This window comes from Podarcis pityusensis, assembly GCF_964106645.2.
Source record: "Podarcis pityusensis genome assembly, chromosome: 3".
Taxonomy (NCBI): domain Eukaryota; kingdom Metazoa; phylum Chordata; class Lepidosauria; order Squamata; family Lacertidae; genus Podarcis; species Podarcis pityusensis.
In genome coordinates this window covers 107,909,483-107,934,087 of record NC_138026.1, presented here as the reverse complement: position 1 = coordinate 107,934,087, position 24,605 = coordinate 107,909,483, and the positions used below count along the sequence as shown (strand labels likewise).

Genomic DNA, 24,605 nt, shown 5'->3' with positions numbered 1-24,605 from the left:
TTATGCTTTTGCATGGTTTGAGACTGGATTCTGCCTTTAAAAGCAGTCGTTTAAAATTAACCATTGAGTGCAGTAATCTTTTTCAAAGCACACTGCCTTTCAACATTCAATCTTCCATCCTCCCACTAACCAGTGCTTAGTCATACAGTATTATCTTAAACACTGCAGCTAAAAATCTTAAAAACCATTAAAAGTCAGGACACACGGACATGTCCAAAGGCAGTTTTGCTCAAAACCACATCTAACGCAGGAGCACACAAACATAAAAGTCTGACAGCGAAAGTTTTAACATGGCAGTATATTTATTCTATGCTCGTAATACACATTGACATGGTTGATACAATGAAGTAACCCTTGAACATAGGACAGCTACTATCTCTTACGGGGCTACAGAAGTAGTTCATTGTGAAATATTCAGTAGTGGAGTTTCTTGTGAATGGCGAGGAACTCCCATGGAATACTGTGTTGAAAAGACCTCAGGTTAGTGTAAAAAATCTTCCCAAGGAAGAAAACTTGGAACGGGAATAAATTTTTAGAACACCAAGACGTCATTTGGGCGATTCCAAAATGCCACAGAACAATCTTCAGCATGGGATTGGCTCAGACTTTGAAAGTGCCAAGGTAAGCTTCAAGCAGCAAGGCATTGCTGCATTTCAGGGATTAAGAGCCTACGTTGCCACATGGAAGTTGTAATGTGAAACTTGGGTGAGCGTGCAAAAGAATCTCCACCCCACCCCTCAAGAGGAAAAAGGAAGTTTTAAAAATGGGCAAGTTACTATGTGGTTGCAGATGGAGAAGGCAGGCAGGCTCCAAAAGAACAGCACCACAGACCCACATGAAGGTTTACATCAGTATTTGAACCAGCTCTTCTCTGCACAGCTTTGCTGATTCAGTGATTTCTTAGCCTGCTTCAACGCAACAAGCTGCGTTTGAAACAGAAATAGTGATGGCCCATCATGCGTACTGTCCCACTCCTATTGAAATGAAAGGTCTTTGCAAGAAGCCACTTGTCAGCACTGTTTGTTTTTCTCACATCTTCCTCCAGCTGTGGACAGTCATTTCTCTATCACCGGCTTATCAGAAAAGTGACAAACAGAAACAGACAAAATATCACCCTTCAGCACGATTCAAGAACACCTTCTTTGGCCCACTTTCTGCACTTGATTTTTTAAAAAAAGGACCACTACTGTACACTTTTAATAGTTCATTACAGTTAATATGAATAGTCACAGCCGCATTGAATGCTTCAATATAAATGTACTGAGATTGCCTCTCTAAGGCAATCTAAGCTAGTCTAGAAGAGAAGACCGGAATCAGTAGTATTTTTTTTTACAATAACTGCACAGGTGGACATCACTGAAAAACACTGATAGCTCTGGGCTTTTTCTTTTAATTCACAGAAAGGAATGGACGGGTAGGAATGACAACCTCTTAGGCAGAAAGAGACAAGTACCACACTGGTGTCAGATTTGTTCATCTCCATATGCACTCAAATATACAAAATCTGGGAAGTTTGTACAAGGAAACTAAAAGCAGTTACAAAGTGGTATGGCAAAAAGTTATGGTTCATTCCTATGCAAGTTATCCATGGAGTGCCTATTTTCCCCATCTGCTCTACTGAACACGCCAAGTCCAGTTTGCATTACACTGGCAACCAAATCTGGTGCTGTCTCAAATCCAAATGCAACAGCAAATCAAACACTGGTAATCCCACCACTGCAGCCATGTCCAGTCCAAGAGGCATTTTGCCAGCTGAACATCAGTTTCGGCATCTGTGTTTCTGTGCATCAGCAACATCCAAAGGTCAGTTGGACGACCAATACTATCGATTTTTGTTCTTCTTGGAATTTCCCTAGATCAAAAAGAGAACACAGGAGATCAGCAGAACATAGGGTGCTGCCTGTTGCGGTCAGGCAATTTGTCCATCTGGCACACTTCTGCCTAGTAGCCTTACTGACAGCAGCTCTTCAGGGCCAAGCAGAGATCTTTCCCATTTTTCTATTAATCTGTAAAAAAACAACAGATATCCCTAGGACTGAAGGTGGATCACATTACTGTAAATATGTCCCTCAAAGTAACAACTAAAATGCCAATGCCCTACACTAGAGACTTAGATCCTGAGTTCTCTTCCAATGAAGGGAGCATCCTGTGAGCAGCAGAATTTTACTCTTCCCCTGAAACTCCTTGTGCTGCTCCACCCAAAAGTTGGGGAACACTCTGAAACTGTCAAAGGAGGTACTACAAAGGGATTGGGAACTGGGGGGGAAATATTACAAACTGTCGCACACACACTTCCACCAACCAGAACCCTCTGCTGGATTGTAGGCCATTCTGAGAAAAGAAGGGGCCATTCCATTTATTATATTTTCTAAGAATTTCAAAATACTTGTTTCTAGGAGATTGCCTAATGCTTGTGGGTCACTGGGGTTCCTGCAAATAATTCCCTGGCCTGATCCAACAGCACCTGCATGCAGTGCGTGCATTCATTCATTCATTCATTCATACTTCTATTTAATATACCATTTGATTTTAAAAAATATCAAAGTGGTTTACAAAAAGGATCATGCATCACAGATAAGTTGGACATTAGTATTTTAGAGACCCTTAGTATGGACTCCTGCTTTGTACATTGTACACATTGTACATTGTGTTTTGTGCACACATTGGTGAAATTCTAGTAAAACAGAATCTTATCTCTTTATGGGAAAAAATGTCAGTTTCAACAAGAAGAAAAGGCTTCTAACCAAGCCTCATGCAGGATAAGACAATCAAGGGTACCTGCACTGATAGAACGATCTGTTTAACACTACACTTAACAGAACCCTAGGGTCCTTCAATGGTAGTCATGTGAAAAATGGTAAACATAGGGGTTGCAGTAAGGTAAAATATGTTGGTTCAGGGGGCAAAGCCAATCACATCCTGCATCCCATGAGCCATAAACTGGGATGATAACAAACACATGCATGAACAAATCTGAGTTACAACAGATCAGAGAAGGGAAACTAATATAGAATGCTTTCTTGTAGTCAAGAAATTCTTTCCGATCTACTGCAAATGCCCAGAGATCTACCAGCTGATTCTCTCCTCTAATTTCTGTCTGCCCTTAATTTACAGTACTTTGGCTGCATTTCAGTTTTGGGGTGGGGGCATTACAGGGGTAAAGACAAAGATTTCATGGAACAGAGGCAATGTTCGTGGAGGGGATTGAAGCTGGAAAGTGATTATTCTACCATGTAAAAAAATAAAGGGACCTCTGACCATTAGGTCCAGTTGTGGACGACTCTGGGGTAGAGGCGCTCATCTCACTTTACTGGCCGAGGGAGCCGGCGTACAGCTTCCGGGTCATGTGCCAGCATGACTAAGCCGCTTCTGGCAAACCAGAGCAGTGCACGGAAACCCCATTTACCTTCCCGCCAGAGCGGTACCTATTTATCTACTTGCACTTTGACATGCTTTCGAACTGCTAGGTTGGCAGGAGCTGGGACCGAACAACGGGAGCTCACCCCATTGCAGGGATTTGAACCGCTGACCTTCCGATCGGCAAGCCCTAGATTCTGTAGTTTAGACCTCAGCGCCATCCGCTTCCCATTCTACCATGTAAAAAGGTAAAGGGACCCCTGACCATTAGGTCCAGTCGTGACCGACTCTGGCGTTGCGGCGCTCATCTCGCTTTATTGGCCGAGGGAGCCGGCATACAGCTTCCGGGTCATTTGGCCAGAATAACTAAGCTGCTTCTGGCGAACCAGAGCAGCACACGGAAACACCATTTACCTTCCCGCCGGAGCGGTACCTATTTATCTACTTGCACTTTGACATGCTTTCGAACTGCTAGGTTGGCAGGAGCAGGGACCGAACAACGGGAGCTCACCCCGTCGCAGGGATTTGAACCACCGACCTTCCGATCGGCAAGCCGTGGGCTCTGCGGTTTAGACCTCAGCTCCAGCCGCGTCCCATTCTACCATGTAGGTAATGCATAAATAAAAATAGGCACTCGCTGGCCATTTGTTATCAGGCCAGGTCTAAGATTTTTGTATTCATTTACAAGGTGCTTCACTACTTGGGTCCAGAGTATCTGATTCCTTATATCCCAGCCCAATCACTGAGATTTGTGGGGAGGGGGACCTCTGTTGGTGTTCCCCAAGGGAAGGGCTGTAGCTCGGTAGCAGAGCTTATGTTTTGCTTGCAGAAGGTCCCAGGTTCAATCCCCAGTATCTCTAGCTAGGCCTGAGAGAGACTCCTGCCTAAAACCCTGGAGAGCTGCTGCCAGTCTGTGTAGGCAATATTAAGGCATGCTCCTGTGTCTTGTTTCTATGTATGGGGCTCAAACTTTTCCTGTATAGGCTCACCCATTGCTTCTTCCCCCAGGAATCTGATTTCCCACTGATCAGCCTGCAATTTGTTTCTGAGTGCTCTCCAACCGAGTGTGCTAGCCAAGGGCAAGGTCTTTTAACAACAGTCTGTCTCTCTCCCCCTCCACTCCATGTAAAAACTCATGACTCATGAATTGATTGCTCTACACAACAAGCTTCCTGCCCGTCATCAACAAGGCTTCAGCATTTCAGGAGGAGTCATGTGTGGGCTAGAACAGCCTCCCGTCCATTAAGCCATTTCTCTTGCTTCTTTCAGAATTACTTCATCTGGAAAGCTTCTCCTGACCCTGAAAAGCCTGTTCCATACCCTCTAGCATCAATTCCCATCCTATTGCCATAACCTCTGGCAATACTGTATCAAGTACTTGGAAAAGGGCAGCCTATAAATGTGTTTTTAAAACCCCTTTAAAAAAAACAAAACAAAACAAAACCCAAAACCAAACTCTCATCCTTTCCATTGGCCTTTGGAGACTGAGGGGGTAGTCTCTGACTAAGTCTCCTCCACTACCATATCACTGCTGCATTCTAAGTGGCATCCAGAACAGTGCTGATACTAAACAGAAGCATCAAGCAGAAATACTGTTAGCGCATGCAGGTGCAAAAACACTATACATAGCCTGTACGAACTACTATTAATACTAAACTGCTCCTTCCTAATAGGGCCCATCACCTCCTGGCAAATAGAAGGGGAAGAAATGGAGGCAATGAGAGATTTTACTTTCTTGGGCTCCATGATCACTGCAGATGGTGACAGCAGTCACAAAATTAAAAGATGCCTGCTCCTTGGGGCAAAGGCGATGGCAAACCTAGACAGCATCTTAAAAAGCAGAGACATCACCTTGCCAACAAAGGTCCGTATAGTTAAAGCCATGGTTTTCCCGGTAGTGATGTATGGAAGTGAGAGCTGGACCATAAAGAAGGCTGATCGCCGAAGAATTGATGCTTTTGAATTATGGTGCTGGAGGAGACTCTTGAGAGTCCCATGGGCTGCAAGAAGATCAAACGCATCCATTCTTAAGGAAATCAGCCCTGAGTGCTCACTGGAAGGACAGATCCTGAAGCTGAGGCTCCAATACTTTGGCCACCTCATGAGAAGAGAAGACTCCCTGGGAAAGACCCTGATGTTGGGGAAGATTGAGGGCACAAGGAGAAGGGGGCGACAGAGGACGAGATGGTTGGACAGTGTTCTTGAAGCTACAAACATGAGTCTGACCAAACTGCGGGAGACAGTGGAAGACAGGAGTGCCTGGTGTGCTCTGGTCCATGGGGTCATGAAGAGTCGGACACGACTAAATGACTAAACAACAACAACAACAACAATAGGGCACATAGGCTGGGTGAGGAAAGTGCACATGCCCCAAGGCTGTACTGCAAAGTATCAACGTGTGACTTCTATATCAAAAGGCCATAAGAAGGGCCATAGCTCAGCGGCAGAGCATCTGCTGGGCGAGCAGAAGGCCCCAAGTTCAGTGCCCAGCACCCCAGGGTAGGGTCAGGAGAAACCCTGCCTGAAATCCTGGAGAACCTCTACCAAGTCAGAGCGAGATGGACCAAAGGCCTGACTCAATATAAGGCAGCTTCCTATGTCCCTATGGCCCTCTGTCTGCAGAAGGGTAAACTCAAAACCAGCAAAATCCATATTGGGCTGTGCCATCTCATTCCGCACTTAGTTCCAGTTGTGTGTATATCTTGCTGCAAAAAGCCACTACATGGTAGGAAAACTGGTTGTCAGAATCTAAATGAAGGACGGGAAAAGACAAAAAGCGGGCAGGACAATTAGAACTCCCACTAACTGGATTGCGTGAATGTTTCCCTATTTGTGTCCCATTGTAAATCCACATGAACATATAAAGCTGCCATACCAGGCCAGACCATTGGCCTATTTGCCCTTGTACAGTCTGCCTAACTGAGGCCTCTGCCCAAATGCTGTGACTCACAACTGCAATACTCAATCAAGGCCCTTTATCTATGCATTTCTCTTTTTTTAAAAAAAAATAATTTTTATTAACTGGCCAATCACATCAAATTAAATCGTATCACATAAATTCCGAATTACAAAGCCGAATTTTAAATTTTGTTGGGGGGACCCATATTTCAAGATCCGAAGGGTCTACGCATTTCTCATTCAGCCCTCTTCCACTGCCAGCTCCAGTTCTCAACTTCTCCATCTCCTATACTACATGGTTTGATCAGCCTCCCTTATTTGCCAAGCTACTTCCCTCTTGGTACTCATGTGAATTCTCAAGGTCCAGCAACTTCTCTACCATTCATCCTCTTTTTATTCTTTATCCTAGATATCATTTCTTAACCTGTCCCCCCACAATCACTGCCTTGTCTTCTAATAAAAACTGTATGGCTTCTGAGTAGGGGACCTTCAATGTTCTGTACAACACTTTGGACACAGCTAGATATTAAGCAACAGCAGAGATGGACAGAGAATCAGGAGGAGTATTTTCCTGAGTCCACCAACGAAGAGCTCACACTTTGCTCTTCTCTCCCCAGCCCTTCTCTAAAGAGGGATTTAGTTAATTAGGCAGCATGTAGCTCTTAGTGTGATATTATACCAGAAATTGACAAGCATGCTTGAAAGAAGCTATGAACTCAAACTAAAAAAAAAGAAGAAGACATTTGTTGTATATGGCTTCATTGATTCAGAAACCCATCTGATATAATCTCACATTTGTTGCTTTTGGAAACTGAAGCAATCCTTCAGATGACATAGCCCAACATCCGACACACCCAGTAATTATTTTTAAAAATATATTATTATACTTTATAGCCAAGACCGTTTGCTTGTCAGGAAAAAAGAAAACAAGGAGTGAGGAAAGGGGAAAAAAGGGAAAATGGCATATGAGGGAGAAAAGAGGCACCATAGCGCAAGAAAAGAATAGATTAAAAGGAAAAATATCATCGTTTACATTTACATTATTCCAAAAATGTAAAAACAAGATTGGCATGGCCCCTGCACACACTCCAGGAATATGTGTGTGTGTGTGTATAAGTGTACTATCCTAAGTGACCAAGAAAGGATAGGAAATACTAGCAACTTGCAGGAAACCTGGCCTGCAGCCCACGCAACAAGATTACTTACCTTACTAGCCAGCTTTAGTGTATCTATTTCCTCCCGTTGTTTGGATAAGGTTTCGTTCATACTGCAGAGGTGGTCGCTCATCATGCTTAACTGATCCTCATAACTTCTCTTGGTCGTCGTCAATTCATCCTGAAAGGTCACAGACATCGTCGGTTTATTTATATCCCACAACTTCCACAAATACATTTGTAAATAAACAAGTATAAATACAAGAATAGTGCAAAATAAAAGTTAACAGCGGTTTACTCAGACCTAGTTAGGAAGTTTCTTCCAAGGAGAACTCTGAAGTATACTGCAGAATGGAGGTCATCAGAGATATCCTTTTGCCATATCCAAAAGGACACCTTGACCTTTAACTGAGTTGGCTCTTTTAATGCTTGGAACCATTCTAGTGGGCATAGAAAATAACTATTCTGCAACATTTTGGTGTGGGTGTGGCGGGCAGGGTCCACGTAAATTTGCTCACAGGTTCTCGTAATATATACAGTGGTGCCTTGGTTCTCAAATGCCTTGGTTCTCAAACAACTTGGAACTTCGTTTGCGAACCTTTTTTGGAAGCCGAATGTGCTCTGTTTTGAGTGGTATACTTCGATTTGAGTGCCACTCTTCCGTTTTGAGTGTTGCGCTGAGGTCTGTTTTTGCAATTTATTTTGTTTTTGTTTTTGCAGCTTTTTTTGTTTTGTTTTTGTGAGTGTGGAACCCAGTTCAGCTACTGATTGATTGATTGATTGTGTGACTGTAGTACACTGTTTATTGCTTTCACTTTATGGATCAATGGTCTCATTAGTAAAATTTGTGTTGAATTGCTGTTTTAGGGGTTGTTTTTAAAAGTCAGGAATGGATTAATCCATTTTGCATTGCTTTCTATGGGAAAGGGTGCCTTGGTTCTGGAACGCTTTGGAACAGACTTCCGGAACGGATAAAGTCTGAAAACCAAGGTACCATTGTACACACTAGAGCTAACCGCTCTGGCCGAATCCTGGATTCTGAACCAGGCAGCTTTGGGTTAACCCACAATTATGCCGGAGTGGGTTGAGGCAGACCCAGACTGGATCAGGTCCACCCAGAGTGATCCAGGACTGTCAAAAGGGGTTAATTCAAGCAGAGAGTAAGGGGGAGGAGAAGGAGATGCATAGGCAGAGTGCCTGTGTCTCCTCACCCCATCCTTCCATATATTTAGTCAGGGTCTTAAAAGTCTAATAAAACACTGTGAAATCTCCAGGGATTCAGTTCAAGGCCCAGATCTGTTGAGTCCTAGGTTGTTCCAGGTTGGTTCAGGCCCCAGATCAAGGCGGCCATGCACAACTCTAATGCACACACAGAGCCATGTGGTTAAACAAACTTACCTGCAACCTGGTGATGCTCTGTCTAGCCTGTCTCACCTCTTCCAGTGATGATTCTTTAGATTTCTCAGTCAGAGCGAGACGCTTTGCAAGTGCCCGGCACTGCCAACACACACAAATAAGCCATGTTAGTTTATTTAGGCCGTCTTTTATGCGGACAATTATTATTTCAAAATCAATAGCACCTTCACTCATACAGTGGGGGCTTTGCTGCCCTTCACTCATTCATCACATCAGCCCGGTGAGGTAGGTTGTTTCCCCCATTTAACATATGGGACTCAGCGCTCCTCAAGGCCACATGGCAAATTTATGTCTGAACTGTTTTCTCCAAACACCTGGTCCATCTAGCCCAGTGGCTCTTCAGGATTTCAAGCAGGGTCTACTCCCAGCTCTAGCTGGAGCTGCTGGATGGACTGAACTTTGGACCTTCCGCACGCAAAGCAAGTGAGCTCTATGACTAGGCTGCAGCCGTTCCTCAGTAAGATTACAGATCACATTATTGACTGAGCCGCAATACAGTCGTACCTCGGGTTACAGACGCTTCAGGTTGTGTTTTTTCAGGTTATGGACCGCTGAAACCCGGAAGTACTGGAACAGGTTACTTCCGAGTTTCGGCGGTCACGCATGCGCAGAAGTGCTAAATCGCGCTTTGCACATGTGCAGAAGTGCCAAATCACAACCCGCGCATGCACAGACGCACCGCTGCAGTTTGCGAACGTGCATCCTGCACGGATCACGTTCGCAACCTGAGCGTCCACTGTATCTTCATTCACTGTAGTACAGTGGTACCTCGGGTTACATACGCTTTAGGTGACATACGCTTCAGGTTACAGACTCTGCTAACCCAGAAATAGTACCTCAGGTGTTAAGAACTTTGCTTCAGGATGAGAACAGAAATCATGCTCCGGCGGCGCTGCAGCAGCAGGAGGCCCCATTAGCTAAAGTGGTGCTTCAGAACAGTTTCAGGTTAAGAACGGACCTCCGGAACCAATTAAGTACTTAACCCGAGGTACCACTGTATTTCCAAAACTAAGAGGGGATTGCCTGCTTGTGAAAGCTGAAGCTTCAAAAAGCCCTGCAGCCGCAGATGGTGGAATGAAGTCACTTATCATATCCTCCAGTGCAAAAAGGGAACCTTCACTGTAAGACGAAGTTTGCATTTTCAAAGTAGGAAAGTACTCGCGCACTCACCTCTGCGTGGAAATGTACAGACTTGCTGTCAGCCAGCTGCAACTGAGATGTAAGCTCCACTATTCTTGCCATGTAATGGTTCTTTATCAAGTCTTCCCGGGTGTCGGCTTCTGGGGCCTACAAAGGGTAACATAAGAATAGTTATTAGCTATTACGATTCATGTGCAGAGGCAGCACGCATCTTAGTACTAGATGCAGGAAGCAAACACAAGAAGGTCATTATCTGCATGCTTTGCCAGTGATATCTGTCTGGCCATTGTTATAACATGGATACCAGATTAGATGGAGACTGCTCTAATCCATCAGCAGTTGGTCGTGGCGAGGGGAGAGATGGGGCAAGTTCTCCTATTGATAACTGGGACAGTCAACAACATTGCTGTCAAACTGCACTCCACCATTTCCTGGAGTATCACATGTTTCCATAATCACAGCAAGATAAGCTCCTGGCAGAATAGGAAATGTCATAAAATGTATTTATTCATTTCCTCGTACATATATCCTGCCTTTTCTCCCAATGGCAGCACAACAAGAGGACATTAACAACATCATATATGAAGCAGCAGCGCCAGAAAGAATGCTGATTACATTTCAAAGACTTGGGTAAACAACAAGGTTTTCATTTTGTGCCTAAGTGAGCTCAAAATGAGGGATGGGGTGCGGGGAAAGGACCAGTGTAGATTGCAGTAATGTAATTGCCACTGCCCCAGATAAGTGGAATTCTGCACCAAAATGTCAAGAAGCAAGGAAGATTAAGACCAAAGAAATGGTGGGAAAGGGTACAGTTCATCTGACAAAGTAAACTGAACAGCAGCTACATCAGAGACAGGGAATCTTTGGCTCTGCATATCTTGTTGGACTACAACTCCCATCACTTGCTATTCATTGACAATGCTGGCTAAACCTGACAAGAGTTGGAAGTCCAAGATCTGGAAGGCCCCATCCCAGAGGGATATTTTTACATTACAGTGTTTTGACCAGGAGCACACAGTTGTAAAATTATGCCAGCACGACTCTGTCATATTAAAAAACATACCTCTTCATTTTCAGTGGTTATCAACATCCCGACCTAGAAAAATATTAGGATGACAGAATCAGCTCAAAGTAGTACATTCATTTTCTGATTCTAAAGTTCATTTAAATGAAGTTGGTTTCAATGGCTCCAAAGTAAGTTTAACTGGCTTTTGCTCCAAAGTTTGAAAAAGGTAATTACTTTTATTAAGCTGCACTAATCTTACTATGAAAGATAAGTATATGCTCCCCCTTTCCTCACTGGAATCAATAGGGCTTCAACATGGGCAACTTAAACTTTGCCCATGGTGTTTCCCCCCAATAAAAATGAAAAACTATTCAGTGGGATCAGCTTGCAAGTGTGTCAGTTCCAAACAAACACGGAATCCTAAAAGACACTCAGAAATGTCAACATGCATAATTTCCAACTCTAAGGCCTATGTAACATTACTTAGGTTTAATATATCAGATTACCAGGTATTTGACATGGGTAAGCTGGCTGTTTGCCATAATAAACATTGACTGATTGATTGATTGATTGATTGATATGGGCAAGATCACAAATCCCACACCTTAGCACCAAAAAGTTTAGCTCTGCTGCTGCATGAAAGCTTTACCAAGGTGAAATGAAGGTTTTCAAGATAGGGGACCGGGATGGAATTTACCCTAATGAAGTCCTGAAAACATCAAACTCTGGACAGAAAAAAAACCATTTTGAACACCGTCCAAAGTAACAGAACCAGTGTGGTATCACAAAGGGACACCTGGGATCTGAATCCCTGCCATGAAGCTCACTTGGTGACCTTTGGCAAGTGGATATTTCTCAGTCTAGAATAAAATGGTGTTACTTCATTCATGTTGTGCTGAGCTTTTCAGTGGAAAAGAGGAAAACAAATGTGAGATAAAATCAAGACACGTTGGCCACATTTAGGCGTTTTGTTCAAGGCATCGTGGATGAACCTTGTGGCCACTTGCTTCCCTCCCACCCCTGCCTTCCATGCACCACATTCAGCACAGAGATGCTAACCTACATTAAACTGGAGTTCCTCATTTATACTTGTAAACACTTTAGGACCTGAGAATTCAATTATATTCACTCCCATTACATTATTCAGGGTTTGGGGTGACTTTTTTGAGGAGAATGAAGGCCATGAGAGCTGTGTACATGAATATATATGTGGTTTCTAGGGTCACTCGCCTGAAAAATGTTAATTATAATGTTAATTTTAGATTTAGCTAGTATTGTAGTCATTCCAGTTGCCCAATTTCCAACCCACATCACTGGGAGTAAGGTGCACTTACGAGACTTGCAGTTTGAACTGGTTCCCTCAAAGCCTTCTCTGCAGCATCCTCCTTCTCCTGTTCATCTGCATTCAGTGTGAAGAGGCTTTCCTGGGTTGCCTCAATCCTCTGGTTGCCCACAGAGTTTCTGAGCTTATCGCTTACTCTTTTGTTTTCCTTCTCCAACCTAATTTTGGCGAGCTGGGCCTCCAGCATCCAGTGTTCTTTCTCCTGCTCCAGTTTTGTAATCTTCTCTAAGCTCTGCTGGACCTAGAGAACAGCAAGAATTAGCACCGGGAAGTGAACAAATGGGAAGTTAAAGGGTATCTAAAAGTGCGTGCATAGCAAGTTGAATCATTGCTTGAGCAGGTTGTATCTGGAGCAGAGAAGAGGCAACAAAAGCAACAACCTGTAGCTTTGACATGCTTAAATGTGTGCCCTGCAGGCTCACAGCTTGCACTGAAAAGTTTCTGCCATCCATAATGCCAAAAACTGTAAGGAAGGTTTCCATCTGAGCGCTGCGATTCTGGCTATTTAAAAACAGGAAAAAAACACAGGAGGGAACAGAAAAATGGAAGAGAGCAAGGAACCCATATGAAACTCAGGATGTGACAGGCAGCTCACATTTTTACAAACCTTTAAACAAATAATGTTTCCTTCACTTAAGAATGTAAACTTAAGATAGCATAATGTGCAAGATGCACAGCTGACTATATGAACCAAACAAATTCATCTGCAGAACGGAGGAAACGGATGCCTGCGGTGACAGACCAGATAAAGTTTTACAAACTAAGGAGATAAAGGTTTATTTTTAAACACCCAAGAAGAGCATAGCCCAAGTCCATTAGACTGGCTTCCATGCAACTATGACAAGTTTGGCTAAATAGAGTATTCGCCCTGGATAAGTGTTGTGGTTTTACATTATTCTCCAAAAGCCAGAGGAAGAAATATATTTGGGGGTTCACATTATGTATTCCTATCTATTTACTAGCCATTTTATAGAACAGCTTGAATTAAATTCTAGCACAACATGAATTGGAGAGAATTATGAACTGCAAGAGGACTACTCAGAGATCAACTTTGGGCTTTTAGCCACTAGGTCAACTGGCCATTTAGCTGGAAACCTGGTTCCTGAAGCCAAATTTCCAAGCTGGACAACATGTTTGGCAGCATATAGACCTGACAACAGCACCATTTGTGTTAGAGGTTCTCTTCACTCACCCCACCAGCAATAAGATGACACAAAATAAACAGAGAATGCATGCCAGTAAAAAAAAGCTTTGTGTCCATTTGCCTTTTCTGTCTGCTGAGTTCTGGTGGGGGGAATGTCCAATTTCATACACATTTGACCTTCCTTTTTTCTTTTTTACAATAAGCCTGAGGCCAAAGAAAGGTGGAAGCGAAGTAGGACAGCAGATAATCAGAGATTTGATCCAAGCCGTCACATGTAGAGAAGAATAACCATATCAGACAGTGCTACTGAGCTTTATGGCAGGCTTGTTCTGCACTCCCAAGCCTGGATTGCATGCAGAAGTCTAGAGCCAAGCATAACCCTTTCACTAGTTAGACAAGGGATGCTTGAGATATTCAGTCTTTGCGAATTTTTAATGCAAACTAAACCTCAGCGCCTAGGGCTTGCCGATCGCATGGTCGGCGGTTCGAATCCCCACGGCGGGGTGAGCTCCCGTCTTTCGGTCCCAGCTCCTGCCCACCTAGCAGTCTGAAAGCACCCTTAAGTGCAAGTAGATAAATAGGTGCCGCTTTATAGCGGGAAGGTAAACGGCGTTTCCGTGTGCTGCGCTGGTGCTGGCTCACCAGAGCAGCTTCGTCACGCTGGCCACGTGACCCGGAAGTGTCTCCGGACAGCGCTGGCCCCCGGCCTCTTGAGTGAGATGGGCGCACAACCCTAGAGTCGGACACGACTGGCCCGTACAGGCAGGGGTACATTTACCTTTACCTTAAACCCAATACACACTGTGCAAACTAACATCATTATCCTCCAAATTTCACACACCACAAATCTTGTGATGCATTTTTTGACTCGATAACTTATTCAAATTTGTTTTTAAAATATTTTAAAATAAAATGCATTTAGAAACTACTTTTTTTTACTAATATTTTGTTTACAGGTACACATCTTGTGGAAAAAATCCATTAAAAGTAAGTATGTAAATACAAAATAAAATTTTTCTTTGTATTGGATGCCACCCAGAGTGGCTGGTGAGGTATAATAATAATAATAATGTGTGGATCAGGCTTACAAAGGAACAAATTCAAAATTGGCACAGTTTGCAAACACTCACCCATCAATTCCCTATTTAGAGATGCTTTGCCATGAGCATTAAATGACGTTAGGACAGTGAGACTATCAAATTTAATACAGTTTCAGTGAGCGCACTAAGCTTAGGAACAGCTACGTGTCGGACGACTGAATACCTGCTGTGCAAGGCCTTCTCTGCTCTCCGTGGAACTCAGAAGAACTCTGCGGTTGGCCAAGGCCTCTTCATAAGGCACTGAATCGCAACATGGCTAGAGCCAAAAGATATACATGACTTCAGTGAGTTGGGTTACATATGGGAAGCGTTAAGTTCCCCCGCCCGCTTGCCCTCCCTCCCTCGCTAGCAAAAGTATTTGTTGATGCTTTCCAGGCCCTTGGTGGCAGAGATCTGCGCCTGGTATATTACACTTTTGGAGGGGGGGAGGCAAAGAACAAAGAGAAAACACACAGCTGCAGCATTGCTCTAAAGTGCCTTGGGCAGAAAGCAACAGAGGAAGGCCACTGTGCATTCCATGCGTGGACCGGATCTCAAACAATGAATGAAAACAGCTGCATGTCATTCGGACAGCAGGTTTTTCAGCTGGAAACACCATCAGAAGTTCTGTCATATAAGCATGAAGGTAACAAAAGAGTTGTGGGAGATGCTGGCAGCAGGCAGAAAGAAGGGGGTGGGATTAGGATGGTGTGAAAATAATAAGAGAGAGGCTGAAACAGGGTGACAAGGAGTCTAATGGGATGCTACGGGAGTCAGCATGCAACACGTCTGTCCTAGCAGCCCCTAGCTAATGACCAAGAATCCCACTCAACTGAACTAAAATTTGGGAGCTGCCTCCACTGTCACTTTTTTTCCAGCTATAAGCAAAAACCTCACCCACCCACACCCACAAGCAATCAACTAACTTTCAGCGGCTTGAGTTTTTAATTTTTCACCGCAATTCACACTTCATTAGACTAGTTTGGGACTGAAAAAACACAAGTCAGCAGATTCATGTGATTTATTTGCCACAGAACCGCACCACTTCAGAGAAGAGGTGGAGTGAACTTTATACAGTGTTTGAGTGCTCCTCCATATTTTGTTTAAAGTGTGATCTGATGGGATGTGGCAGGGTTCTGTGCAAGGAGAAGGGTTCTAGTCCTACAATACAAGTTTGTGGCTTAGAAAACTACAGAAACTCCAAAGTCCCAAAGTAGCCCAAGACTGAAATTTGTGGCATAACAAAAGATGCACTCATGTCCCTCCTGCTCTCTGGTACCAGTGAGACAAGACAAGAAGCCTGCAGTGGCCTCATCAAACTTTTCAACAGCTCTAGTTACACTAAACTCCTAATTAGCTCCATCCGCAAACAAACCTTGGCCTATGCAAACATATTGAACCTGTCCTGCTAACAAATGTCCATCATCTCTATTCGACTACTAAGCTGTGAGACCACCCTGCCGAGATTTTTCCACGCAGACTAATAATGACATTCCATCCATACAGTCTGCCCCACCCAGCCATATTTCCATAAACAGAGAGAGAGTATATTGGTCTCGTATTTATCCAATAATCATCACGCTCCACAATTTTTCCTGCAGCTCTGCCCCAAGCAAGTATACAGCTCGGGAACAAAAAAAGATTTCATCAGCAACAAAGAACCACTTCTTCATGGGCGGAGAGAAACCAATCCCACATCAAAAGGATTTTTAGAGCGTGTCCAAGGGATCCAAGTCACTGCGCTACAGCTATTGTTCTTGAACAGGCACAAACCTTCTTCAGCAATCTCATGTAAGCAGCTGCTTTCTTCTTGTACTGAAGCATGCACTCCGCCGAGAGGGGGTTGATAAACTCCATTCCTCCCTTAGGCCCATAGCTCAGCGATGCAGTGAAGCAGTCTAAGTTATTGCTGAAGAATGAAGCAACCTAAACATACAAATGCAGAGATTTAAAATACTGGGCAAGTTTGCAGCTAGAAGAATGAGATGCAGAGAGAGTCCTCAGATTATGTGTTCCACTTCATCCTACTTCAGCAAAATCACAAGGAGCTTGGAACCATTTGCTTACATTTTAGATAAACAGTGGGTTGCAGCATTTGCGGCTTTTTAGGTTTGTTTTTGTGAGTTGTGGGGATATGGCATGACATGGCAGAGGTGTGCAAGGTCATGCCTACAGTGAATGTTCCCTCCTTCTCATATACAGTGGTACCTCGAGTTAAGTACTTAATTGGTTCCGGAGGTCCGTTCTTAACCTGAAACTGTTCTTAACCTGAAGCACCACTTTAGATAATGGGGCCTCCTGCTGCTGCCGCGCCACCAGAGCACGATTTCTGTTCTCATCCTGAAGCAAAGTTCTTAACCCAAGGTACTATTTCTGGGTTAGCAGAGTCTGTAACCTGAAGCGTATGTATGTAACCTGAAGCGTATGTAACCCGAGGTACCACTGTAATACTAGAAAACCAAACCCATCTGAGCTGTTAAGAGATTCAGGACAGTGAAAATGAAATATTTCTTCACACAGCCCACATTTTAAACCATGGATTTTGCTCCAAGGTGATGTGACGGCAACTAGCTTTGCTGGTTTAAAAAGAGGATAACACAAATCCATTAATGATAAAGCCATCAATGACTACTATTCATTTATTCCTTTAAAACTATATATTGCTTGATTCTGGGTGGGGGGGGGAACATTTCAAAGCAGTGATGGTTACATTGGCTCCCAGTACGTTTTGGTGCACAATTCAAAGTGTTAATGCTGACCATTAAAGCCCTAAACGGCCTCGGTCCAGTATACCTAAAGTAGCATCTCCACCCCCACCATTCTGCCCGGACACTGAGGTCCAGTGCCGAGGGCCTTCTGACGGTTCCCTCACTGCAAGAAGCCAAGTTACAGGGAACCAGTCAGAGGGCCTTCTCAGTAGTGGCACCTGCCCTGTGCAACGCCCTCCCACCAGATGTCAAAGAGAAAAACAACTACCAGGTTTTTAGAAGACATCTGAAGGCAGCCCTGTTTAGGGAAGCTTTTAATGTTTGACGCACTATTGTATTTTAATATTTTGTTGGAAGCTGCCCAGAGTGGCTGGGGAAACCCAGCCAGATAGGTAGGTGGGGTATAAATAAATTGTTGCTGTTGTTATTGTTGTTCTCCCTCCAATACTGGAGGCAGTGTGTCTCTGAATACCAGTTGCTGGGAGTCACAACTGAGTGCTTCTGCACTCACGCCCTGCTTTGGGTCTTCCCACAGGCATCTGGTTGGCCACTGTGAGAACAGGATGCTGGACTAGATGGGTCACTGGCCTGATCCTGTGCGGCTCTTATGTCGTTGCATCCTTATGAACATACTTTCTGGCTGCACAATTTTATACTACCTAAGCTTTACCCTCAAGGAATCCATCACAAGAACAACAACTTTCTCCTTTATAAAGAATCCCAATTTGTGACAATAAAAGGGAACTTTTGCATGAATTTAGATACAGATACATCATAGAAGGGCTGCAAGCTCGTGTTAGTTTCACAATGCTGATTTAGGCAGCAGTGATGGGCGCTTTGTGTAAGAAAAGAAGTTACCTTGCCGGCTCCGTTTGTTAATGCTACCACAGATGATAAGATGCAGTCGTTGGTGGTGATGAGCTTCTGCGTGGCTGTGGGGAGCTCTTGCTCCAAAGCAGCTTTTTGACTATAATGCTTATAAATATCTAAAACCAGAAAGAATTAACTTGCATCAGGTGTGCACATCGCCCTCCGAACCTCTCATTCAGATCCAGTCAGAAAATCCCATTTCTTCCTAAATGTCACTTTTTTCTACCTAGGAAAGCACTTTCAAAAGATATATACGACTATCTGTGGAGACAATCCTACAGAGATTAAACTTTCCGCATGCAAAGCATGTGCTCTACCACTGAGCTAGCTATATTTTGAGCAAATCCCAATTGCCTGGCACACCTAGACAGCAGGAAAGAAGAATATAGTAGGAAGTAGCTAAAACCGTTTCATTATTGAATATTGCCCTTAACGAAAATGGACTGCACACCTTCTGTTTCAGTGTAGTTAGGCAGAACCCTTTACATTATGCTAGCAGTACTTAATTTCACTATAAACCTTGTGCTTCAAACCTTAACAGTCCAATCCTGTGGATATTTTCTTGCAACACTTTCCCCTGATTTCAGTGGAGAGCCAGTACTGAGTAGTGGAGGGATCATTAGGTTTCAACGAGAAAGACTCGGGTTCAAATTCCCACTCCATGGTAAAAGTCAATGTAGGCCACCCCGGACCCATTTCACAGGGTTATTACAAAGATACATTACCGGTATTTATTGTTATTTTTGCATATGGCTGAAAACTTGTATCAGTAAAAAACAACAACACTGTATTTGAGTATATTTTGTTTCTCCCTTTTGTTGATGCACATACTAGGTAGGCCGACCATGCAAAGGCCATTAAATCTTTATGACATCCACCCACCACCCATAAAGTGTTAAGTGACCAGAGCGCTAACGTGTCATTTTTTTAATAATAAAAAAGCTGTATATCCTTCAGCCAGTCTCACCTTTCATGACATCGTGAAATCCATTAAGAGTTGAAGCAATGTATGTGAGCAGAGAGCTGAAGTTTGTACGAAGCAGACGGTCTGGATTTGTGCCTGGAAGTTGTACAAAGAGCAGAAAATCCAAATGTAATGACAAGTGTCAAGGAGAAAAAGGGCATTTGCCATATAGAATAGTTCCTGCTAGCAAAACAATTTAGAAGAGGCCTGGTTTCATTAAAAGGATGGGGGCATTTTTGCATTGCAGTCAGTTGGACTAGGTGACCCCTGGGTTTCCTTCCAACTATACAATTCTGTGAAGGAGTTCATAAAGTAGCCTTCACGAACTTGGTGCCCTCTGCATGTTTTGAGCTGCAACGCTCATCACCCCTAGCCAGAACGACCAACTGCAGGGAACTAGGTTGGCAAAGGCTGCCATAAAAGAGCAATATGCAATCAGCATTATCCAGCTTCCTCAGTCCAAAACAGGGAAGAAACCCGAGTCCCTTAAATTTTTGAAGTTCACGTGAAGTTCAGATTCCTGGTCAAGTGGAGAATTTGGATGAGGCTGGGGAGGGAATCCTAGAAATACTACTACCCATAATCAAATTATGGAGTATTCCAACAAAATCCCTTGAACCGTTTCTCGTCCGCTTTCTGTAAAATACAAGTCTCACTCTTATTCAATGTTGATTCCAACCTCAGTACACATATAAAAACACTGTACCTACAATTTAAGGAAGTTCAGTTCAAAAGAAATATATATATACTAGCATTGTTGTATCTGGAAAAGCCCAGGAAAGGTACACAACCGGGGGATTGATCACTGGAGCATAATTTTTAAATATTTATATTAGAGTCATACTAGTGACAAAAAGGTAACTGCTCACCATGGCCTACAAATCCCTAGATACCCCAGATCCTTTCATACAATAAAAGCAGGCAATGACATGCATGTAATTTGATGTCGGTCTGGCAAAAACAGAAACACCCACCCACCAGATTCAATACTTATCGCACCGAATTTTGAAATTTTAGATCCTGCAATACGTTATTTCATCTGCCCTGGTCTGCTGCTGCTACTTACTAGGTAAGGCAAGAAGATTAATGTACGTGTGCAACTTCTCAAAGACTGCAGTCATCTTCTTCATGTCTCTCTGCAGCTCCATGTTCCTGGCTCTTAACGCAGCTGTGCAAAGAGAAGATTCACACTCTTCTTCCAAACTAGGAACATATGAATTTATGTTTTTAAAAGTGAGTATTATGGTGGTAGTGGTTGTTTTTTTTTAAAAAAATACACGATATTCAGAAAAGATGAGATAAACATTGTGGGGCACTTTTCTGAACAAGTGGCTATTGAGGGTTTGTTCAAAATGTCAAAAAGGAACCCATATCAATGCTTCAATGATACATAAATTTAAGCAACTGGTTGAAATGCTGCTGTTTACATTCCTTTCTCTTTACTATTTTATTGGTTTTAGGTGTCTGAGTTCTTAGCATTGTACATTGCCTCTGACACTTTGTGTTGGAAAGGTGAGTTATATGTTTATACATAAAATTTAAAAGGCAGACAAAGAATCAGTTAAAATTACTAAACTCGCAAACAGTTCTGCTTTTAACTTTGTCAGGCGCCTTCATCACTTTCACCTTGCGGCATCCATTACTGCAGGCTATAGGTCGGTGAGGAAGAGAAGAATACAAGGCCATTCCATTGGCTCAGCTGAGAGACCAACAACTTTTGTTGCTGTCTCTCTTTGAAAAACTTTCTGCTGCAGTTGATTATTTTAAGAACTTTGTAACTAAGAACTAGTGCTTGAGGTTTCTTTCCTTCTCCCTTCCAAAATATTTTCCTCTTGTGCTATGTATTTTTGATAGTAAGTCTGAGGATAGGGGCTGTCTTCTTATTGATCTCTGTAAGTCAGTCTTGCAACTTTTTTGGGTTAAAGAGTGAGGTAAAGGTAAAGGGACCCCTAACCATTAGGTCCAGTCGTGACTGACTCTGGGGTTGCAGCGCACATCTCGCTTTATTGGCCGAGGGAGATGGCGTACAACTTCCGGGTCATGTGGCCAGCATGACTAAGCCGCTTCTGGCGAACCAGAGCAGTGCACGGAAACGCCGTTTACCTTCCTGCCGCAGCGATACCTATTTATCTACTTGTACTTTGATGTGCTTTTGAACTGCTAGGTTGGCAGGAGCAGGAACAGAGCAACGGGAGCGCACCCCGTCGCGGGGACTCAAACCACCGACCTTCTGATCGGCAAGTCCTAGGCTGTGTGGTTTAACCCACAGCGCCACCCACGTCCCTAAAGAGTGAGGTAAAAATGCCCAAATATATATAAACAAATAAATATGAAGATGGCTCTCTAACAAGATGCGTGGGGGAGAATGACATTTATACGAAAGCTGCTAAAACTCTGAGTGATATTCAGTGTTAGTCATAAAGTAGATCCATTGTAATTAATGTATGACCATTCAATAACACACTGCACAAGAGATCCTGAGTCACATTAAGCGATCTAACACTGGAAGCAATGCCCTCTCAGACAGATAATGACAGTTGCTATGATAAAGTAACTCCCCACCTCCCGCCGACACCTTTGAAATATTCATTGTCAACCATCATTATGAACATTCTCAAGAACCAGAGGTATGTTACCATGCTGCTCTCAGACTCTTCACTGAAAAGGATATATCAAGAACTCTGGCCAAAAGTTTCAATATAAGGAATAATTCCTACTCAAGAGTTGAAATGAAAAACGTGTGTATTCTGCTAAGAATAACAGTTTGAAGCTAGTAGTAGATTTAAACACAACGTATAAGTATGATAGTTTTAAAGTAATGGTAAGTTTGGATACAACGTTTAAGTGCAGAAATAATGTCGTTTCAAATATACAATGATATAGTACAAAGGTACATGAAATACCAGTGCACAACAATTGTTTTATACAAGTCTCAATAGCAGTCAAAACGAGTCCACATTATATAAAATTAGAATAAAGAATAAAGAATGAAGGATCAAATGGGGCCAAAAAGGAGTATCCGGAGTGTGAATCAGATGTACGGTTCAGTGGTGGTAACCAGGACAGGGCCCTGTTTCGGAGTACACGCCTTCTTCAGCTCGGTTTTCTTGCGTTTCTCTGTGCAAGAAAACTTGGATGCAATTATCTAAGACGCATGTCGAAATAGAAACATAAAAGAACTAAATGATACAGACTTCCAACAGATTTATAGTCGTCAAAAAACCGAGCTGAAGAAGGCGTGTACTCCGAAACAGGGCCCTGTCCTGGTTACCACCACTGAACCGTACATCTGATTCACACTCCGGATACTCCTTTTTGGCCCCATTTGATCCTTCATTCTTTATTCTTTATTCTAATTTTATATAATGTGGACTCGTTTTGACTGCTATTGAGACTTGTATAAAACAATTGTTGTGCACTGGTATTTCATGTACCTTTGTACTATATCATTGTATATTTGAAACGACATTATTTCTGCACTTAAACGTTGTAGCCAAACTTACCATTACTTTAAAACTATCATACTTATACGCTGTGTTTAAATCTACTACTAGCTTCAAACTGTTATTCTTAGCAGAATACACACGTTTTTCATTTCAACTCTTGAGTAGGAATTATTCCTTATATTGAAACTTTTGGCCAGAGTTCTTGATATATCCTTTTCAGTGTAGTTTCAACAAGCTCTCAGACTCTTAACATAAGTGATGAGCAGCACACTGAATTATAGTTGCCATTGTGTGGATCAAAAAGGAGGAAAGTACCTTTTCAATTGATAAGGAAGAATCTTCCTGAGAAAGCAGACATAAGATGCTAAGTAATCAGAAAAGGATTTCAATTTCACAGTTGTCTCCTTTGAAGAGAAAAGAAGAAAATGTCTCTCAGGTATTTAGTAGCAACCTGTCTCAGACATGGAATGTGACAACAAAGACAACCATATTACCAGAACTGTGACAGTGTCCTCAGTGATGCTCTCAAATAAGTGTAGCATTCCTTCTTCCAGGGGGCGAATGTAGGATGCGTTTTCATGAAGGTACTGCGAAAACTGAACCAAGAGAGACCCGTCAGTGGTTCCAGCAGGCACTGCTTGTGAAGTCAGGGAACTATTTGGCATTAAAACAGATTACCAGCACTGCTTTTGAACTGCTGTATGCCAGGGGTGCGGGGGACAGATTATTTTGGACTATGGGGACTGGGAGGGATGCAGGTGGCACTGTGGGTTAAACCACAGAGCCTAGGAAGGTCGGCGGTTCGAATCCCCGCGACGGGGTGAGCTCCCTTTGCTTGGTCCCTGCTCCTGCCAACCTAGCAGTTTGAAAGCACATCAAAATGCAAGTAGATAAATAGGTACTGCTCCAGCGGGAAGATAAACGGCATTTCCGTGCGCTGCTCTGGTTCGCCAGAAGGAGCTTAGTCATGCTGGCCACATGACCTGGAAGCTGTACGCCAGCTCCCTCGGCCAATAAAGCGAGATGAGCGCGGCAACCCCAGAGTCGGCCACGACTGGACCTAATGGTCAGGGGTCCCTTTACCTTTTATGGTGACTGGGAGGGGGAGAAAGTAAGAGAAAGGGAACATTCAGAAACCCTGAAGCAAAACTCTGTGAAGGCATTTTGGCCAAGGGAAGTTAAGATTTATTTTATTTTATTTACAAAACCATATCCTGCGACTATTTAATTATAACCCACAGCTTCATCACTACAGAGTTCCCTAAGGCACCTTACTGTTAAATATTTTCAAAACAGAATACATATAAAAGCAATGCAGCAGCAAAAGCTCAGAACATTACTGCCCAACATCACATATGAAAGTTTTTTTTTTTAAAAAAAAAGAATCTGGGAATTATTATTTTTATTTTTATTCTTCAACTGGCTTTCCAGCTCTTTCAGCTGGAGGTGCCAGGGATTGAACCTGGAATCCTTTGCATACAAAGGAGCCATAGTGTTACCTTGGCAGAAATGTGTGGAGAGAAACTTTCACCCCATTCTGTACAATTTTGCACAAATAAAAAAGGAGATTGTTTTAACAGCTACATTCCATCCGCTGTAGAAAAATGTAGCAAGGTGGCACATAGTGTGCTTATCGTATGTCCACTTTAATCTCTTTACGTAAAGCTCACCCCAAGCCAGCTTACCTTCTGATTTAATGGCGATATTGTATCTGTGGCGGAATCAACAGGGAAAATCTGGACTCGCTGTTCTGTGTAGGTATGGAAATTCAGAAGGGCCGTCACCAGGTCTTGAACAAAGGCCAGCGCTTGGCCAGCAAGGTCACGCAGCTTCAACTGCAAGGTACAAAGAGCAGTGATGCAGCTCACTCTTATTTTGATGGAGAGCAATTTCTTTTACAAAAGGCCTTTCCCAGAACTGCTCCTAACTGAACAAACAGAAGATTCAAATATGACAGACCTCCTCCCTGCTGCAAAGGTTCTTCTGTTGGAGAAGCAGAATAATAGCACTGTGATCTAATTGTATCAGGGCACAATCTTGATGATAATAATAATAATAAATTTTTCTTTGTACCCTGCCCT

At 43.1% G+C, this 24,605-nt stretch overlaps 1 protein-coding gene and 1 long non-coding RNA gene across 4 annotated transcripts in view; one reads left to right on the top strand and one right to left on the bottom strand.

Annotated features, from left to right (window-relative positions):
• Positions 1-283: 283 nt before the first annotated feature.
• PPP1R21 (protein phosphatase 1 regulatory subunit 21) overlaps positions 284-24,605 on the bottom strand; it is a 42,817-nt gene continuing 18,495 nt past the window's right edge. For both annotated transcript variants that reach the window (XM_081000942.1, XM_081000943.1), the window contains exons 9-22: positions 24,210-24,359; positions 23,019-23,120; positions 22,840-22,928; positions 20,145-20,281; positions 19,082-19,174; positions 18,103-18,230; positions 16,310-16,462; positions 14,721-14,813; positions 12,306-12,554; positions 11,029-11,061; positions 9,996-10,112; positions 8,808-8,906; positions 7,462-7,590; positions 284-1,852 (exon numbers count right to left, since the gene is read on the bottom strand). In XM_081000942.1, coding sequence (XP_080857068.1) covers positions 1,823-1,852; positions 7,462-7,590; positions 8,808-8,906; positions 9,996-10,112; positions 11,029-11,061; positions 12,306-12,554; positions 14,721-14,813; positions 16,310-16,462; positions 18,103-18,230; positions 19,082-19,174; positions 20,145-20,281; positions 22,840-22,928; positions 23,019-23,120; positions 24,210-24,359 — 1,602 coding nt within the window. In that variant the 3' untranslated portion in view covers positions 284-1,822. The remainder of the gene's footprint in view (positions 1,853-7,461; positions 7,591-8,807; positions 8,907-9,995; positions 10,113-11,028; positions 11,062-12,305; positions 12,555-14,720; positions 14,814-16,309; positions 16,463-18,102; positions 18,231-19,081; positions 19,175-20,144; positions 20,282-22,839; positions 22,929-23,018; positions 23,121-24,209; positions 24,360-24,605) is intronic.
• Positions 20,244-21,714, top strand: LOC308474756. Of its 2 annotated transcripts, XR_013984931.1 has the most exons (4): positions 20,244-20,311; positions 20,539-20,590; positions 20,686-21,009; positions 21,374-21,714. It is a non-coding gene; the product is annotated as an uncharacterized lncRNA (long non-coding RNA). The 2 variants fall into 2 exon arrangements; XR_013984932.1 differs by lacking the exon at positions 20,244-20,311 and having other exon boundaries at positions 20,318-20,590.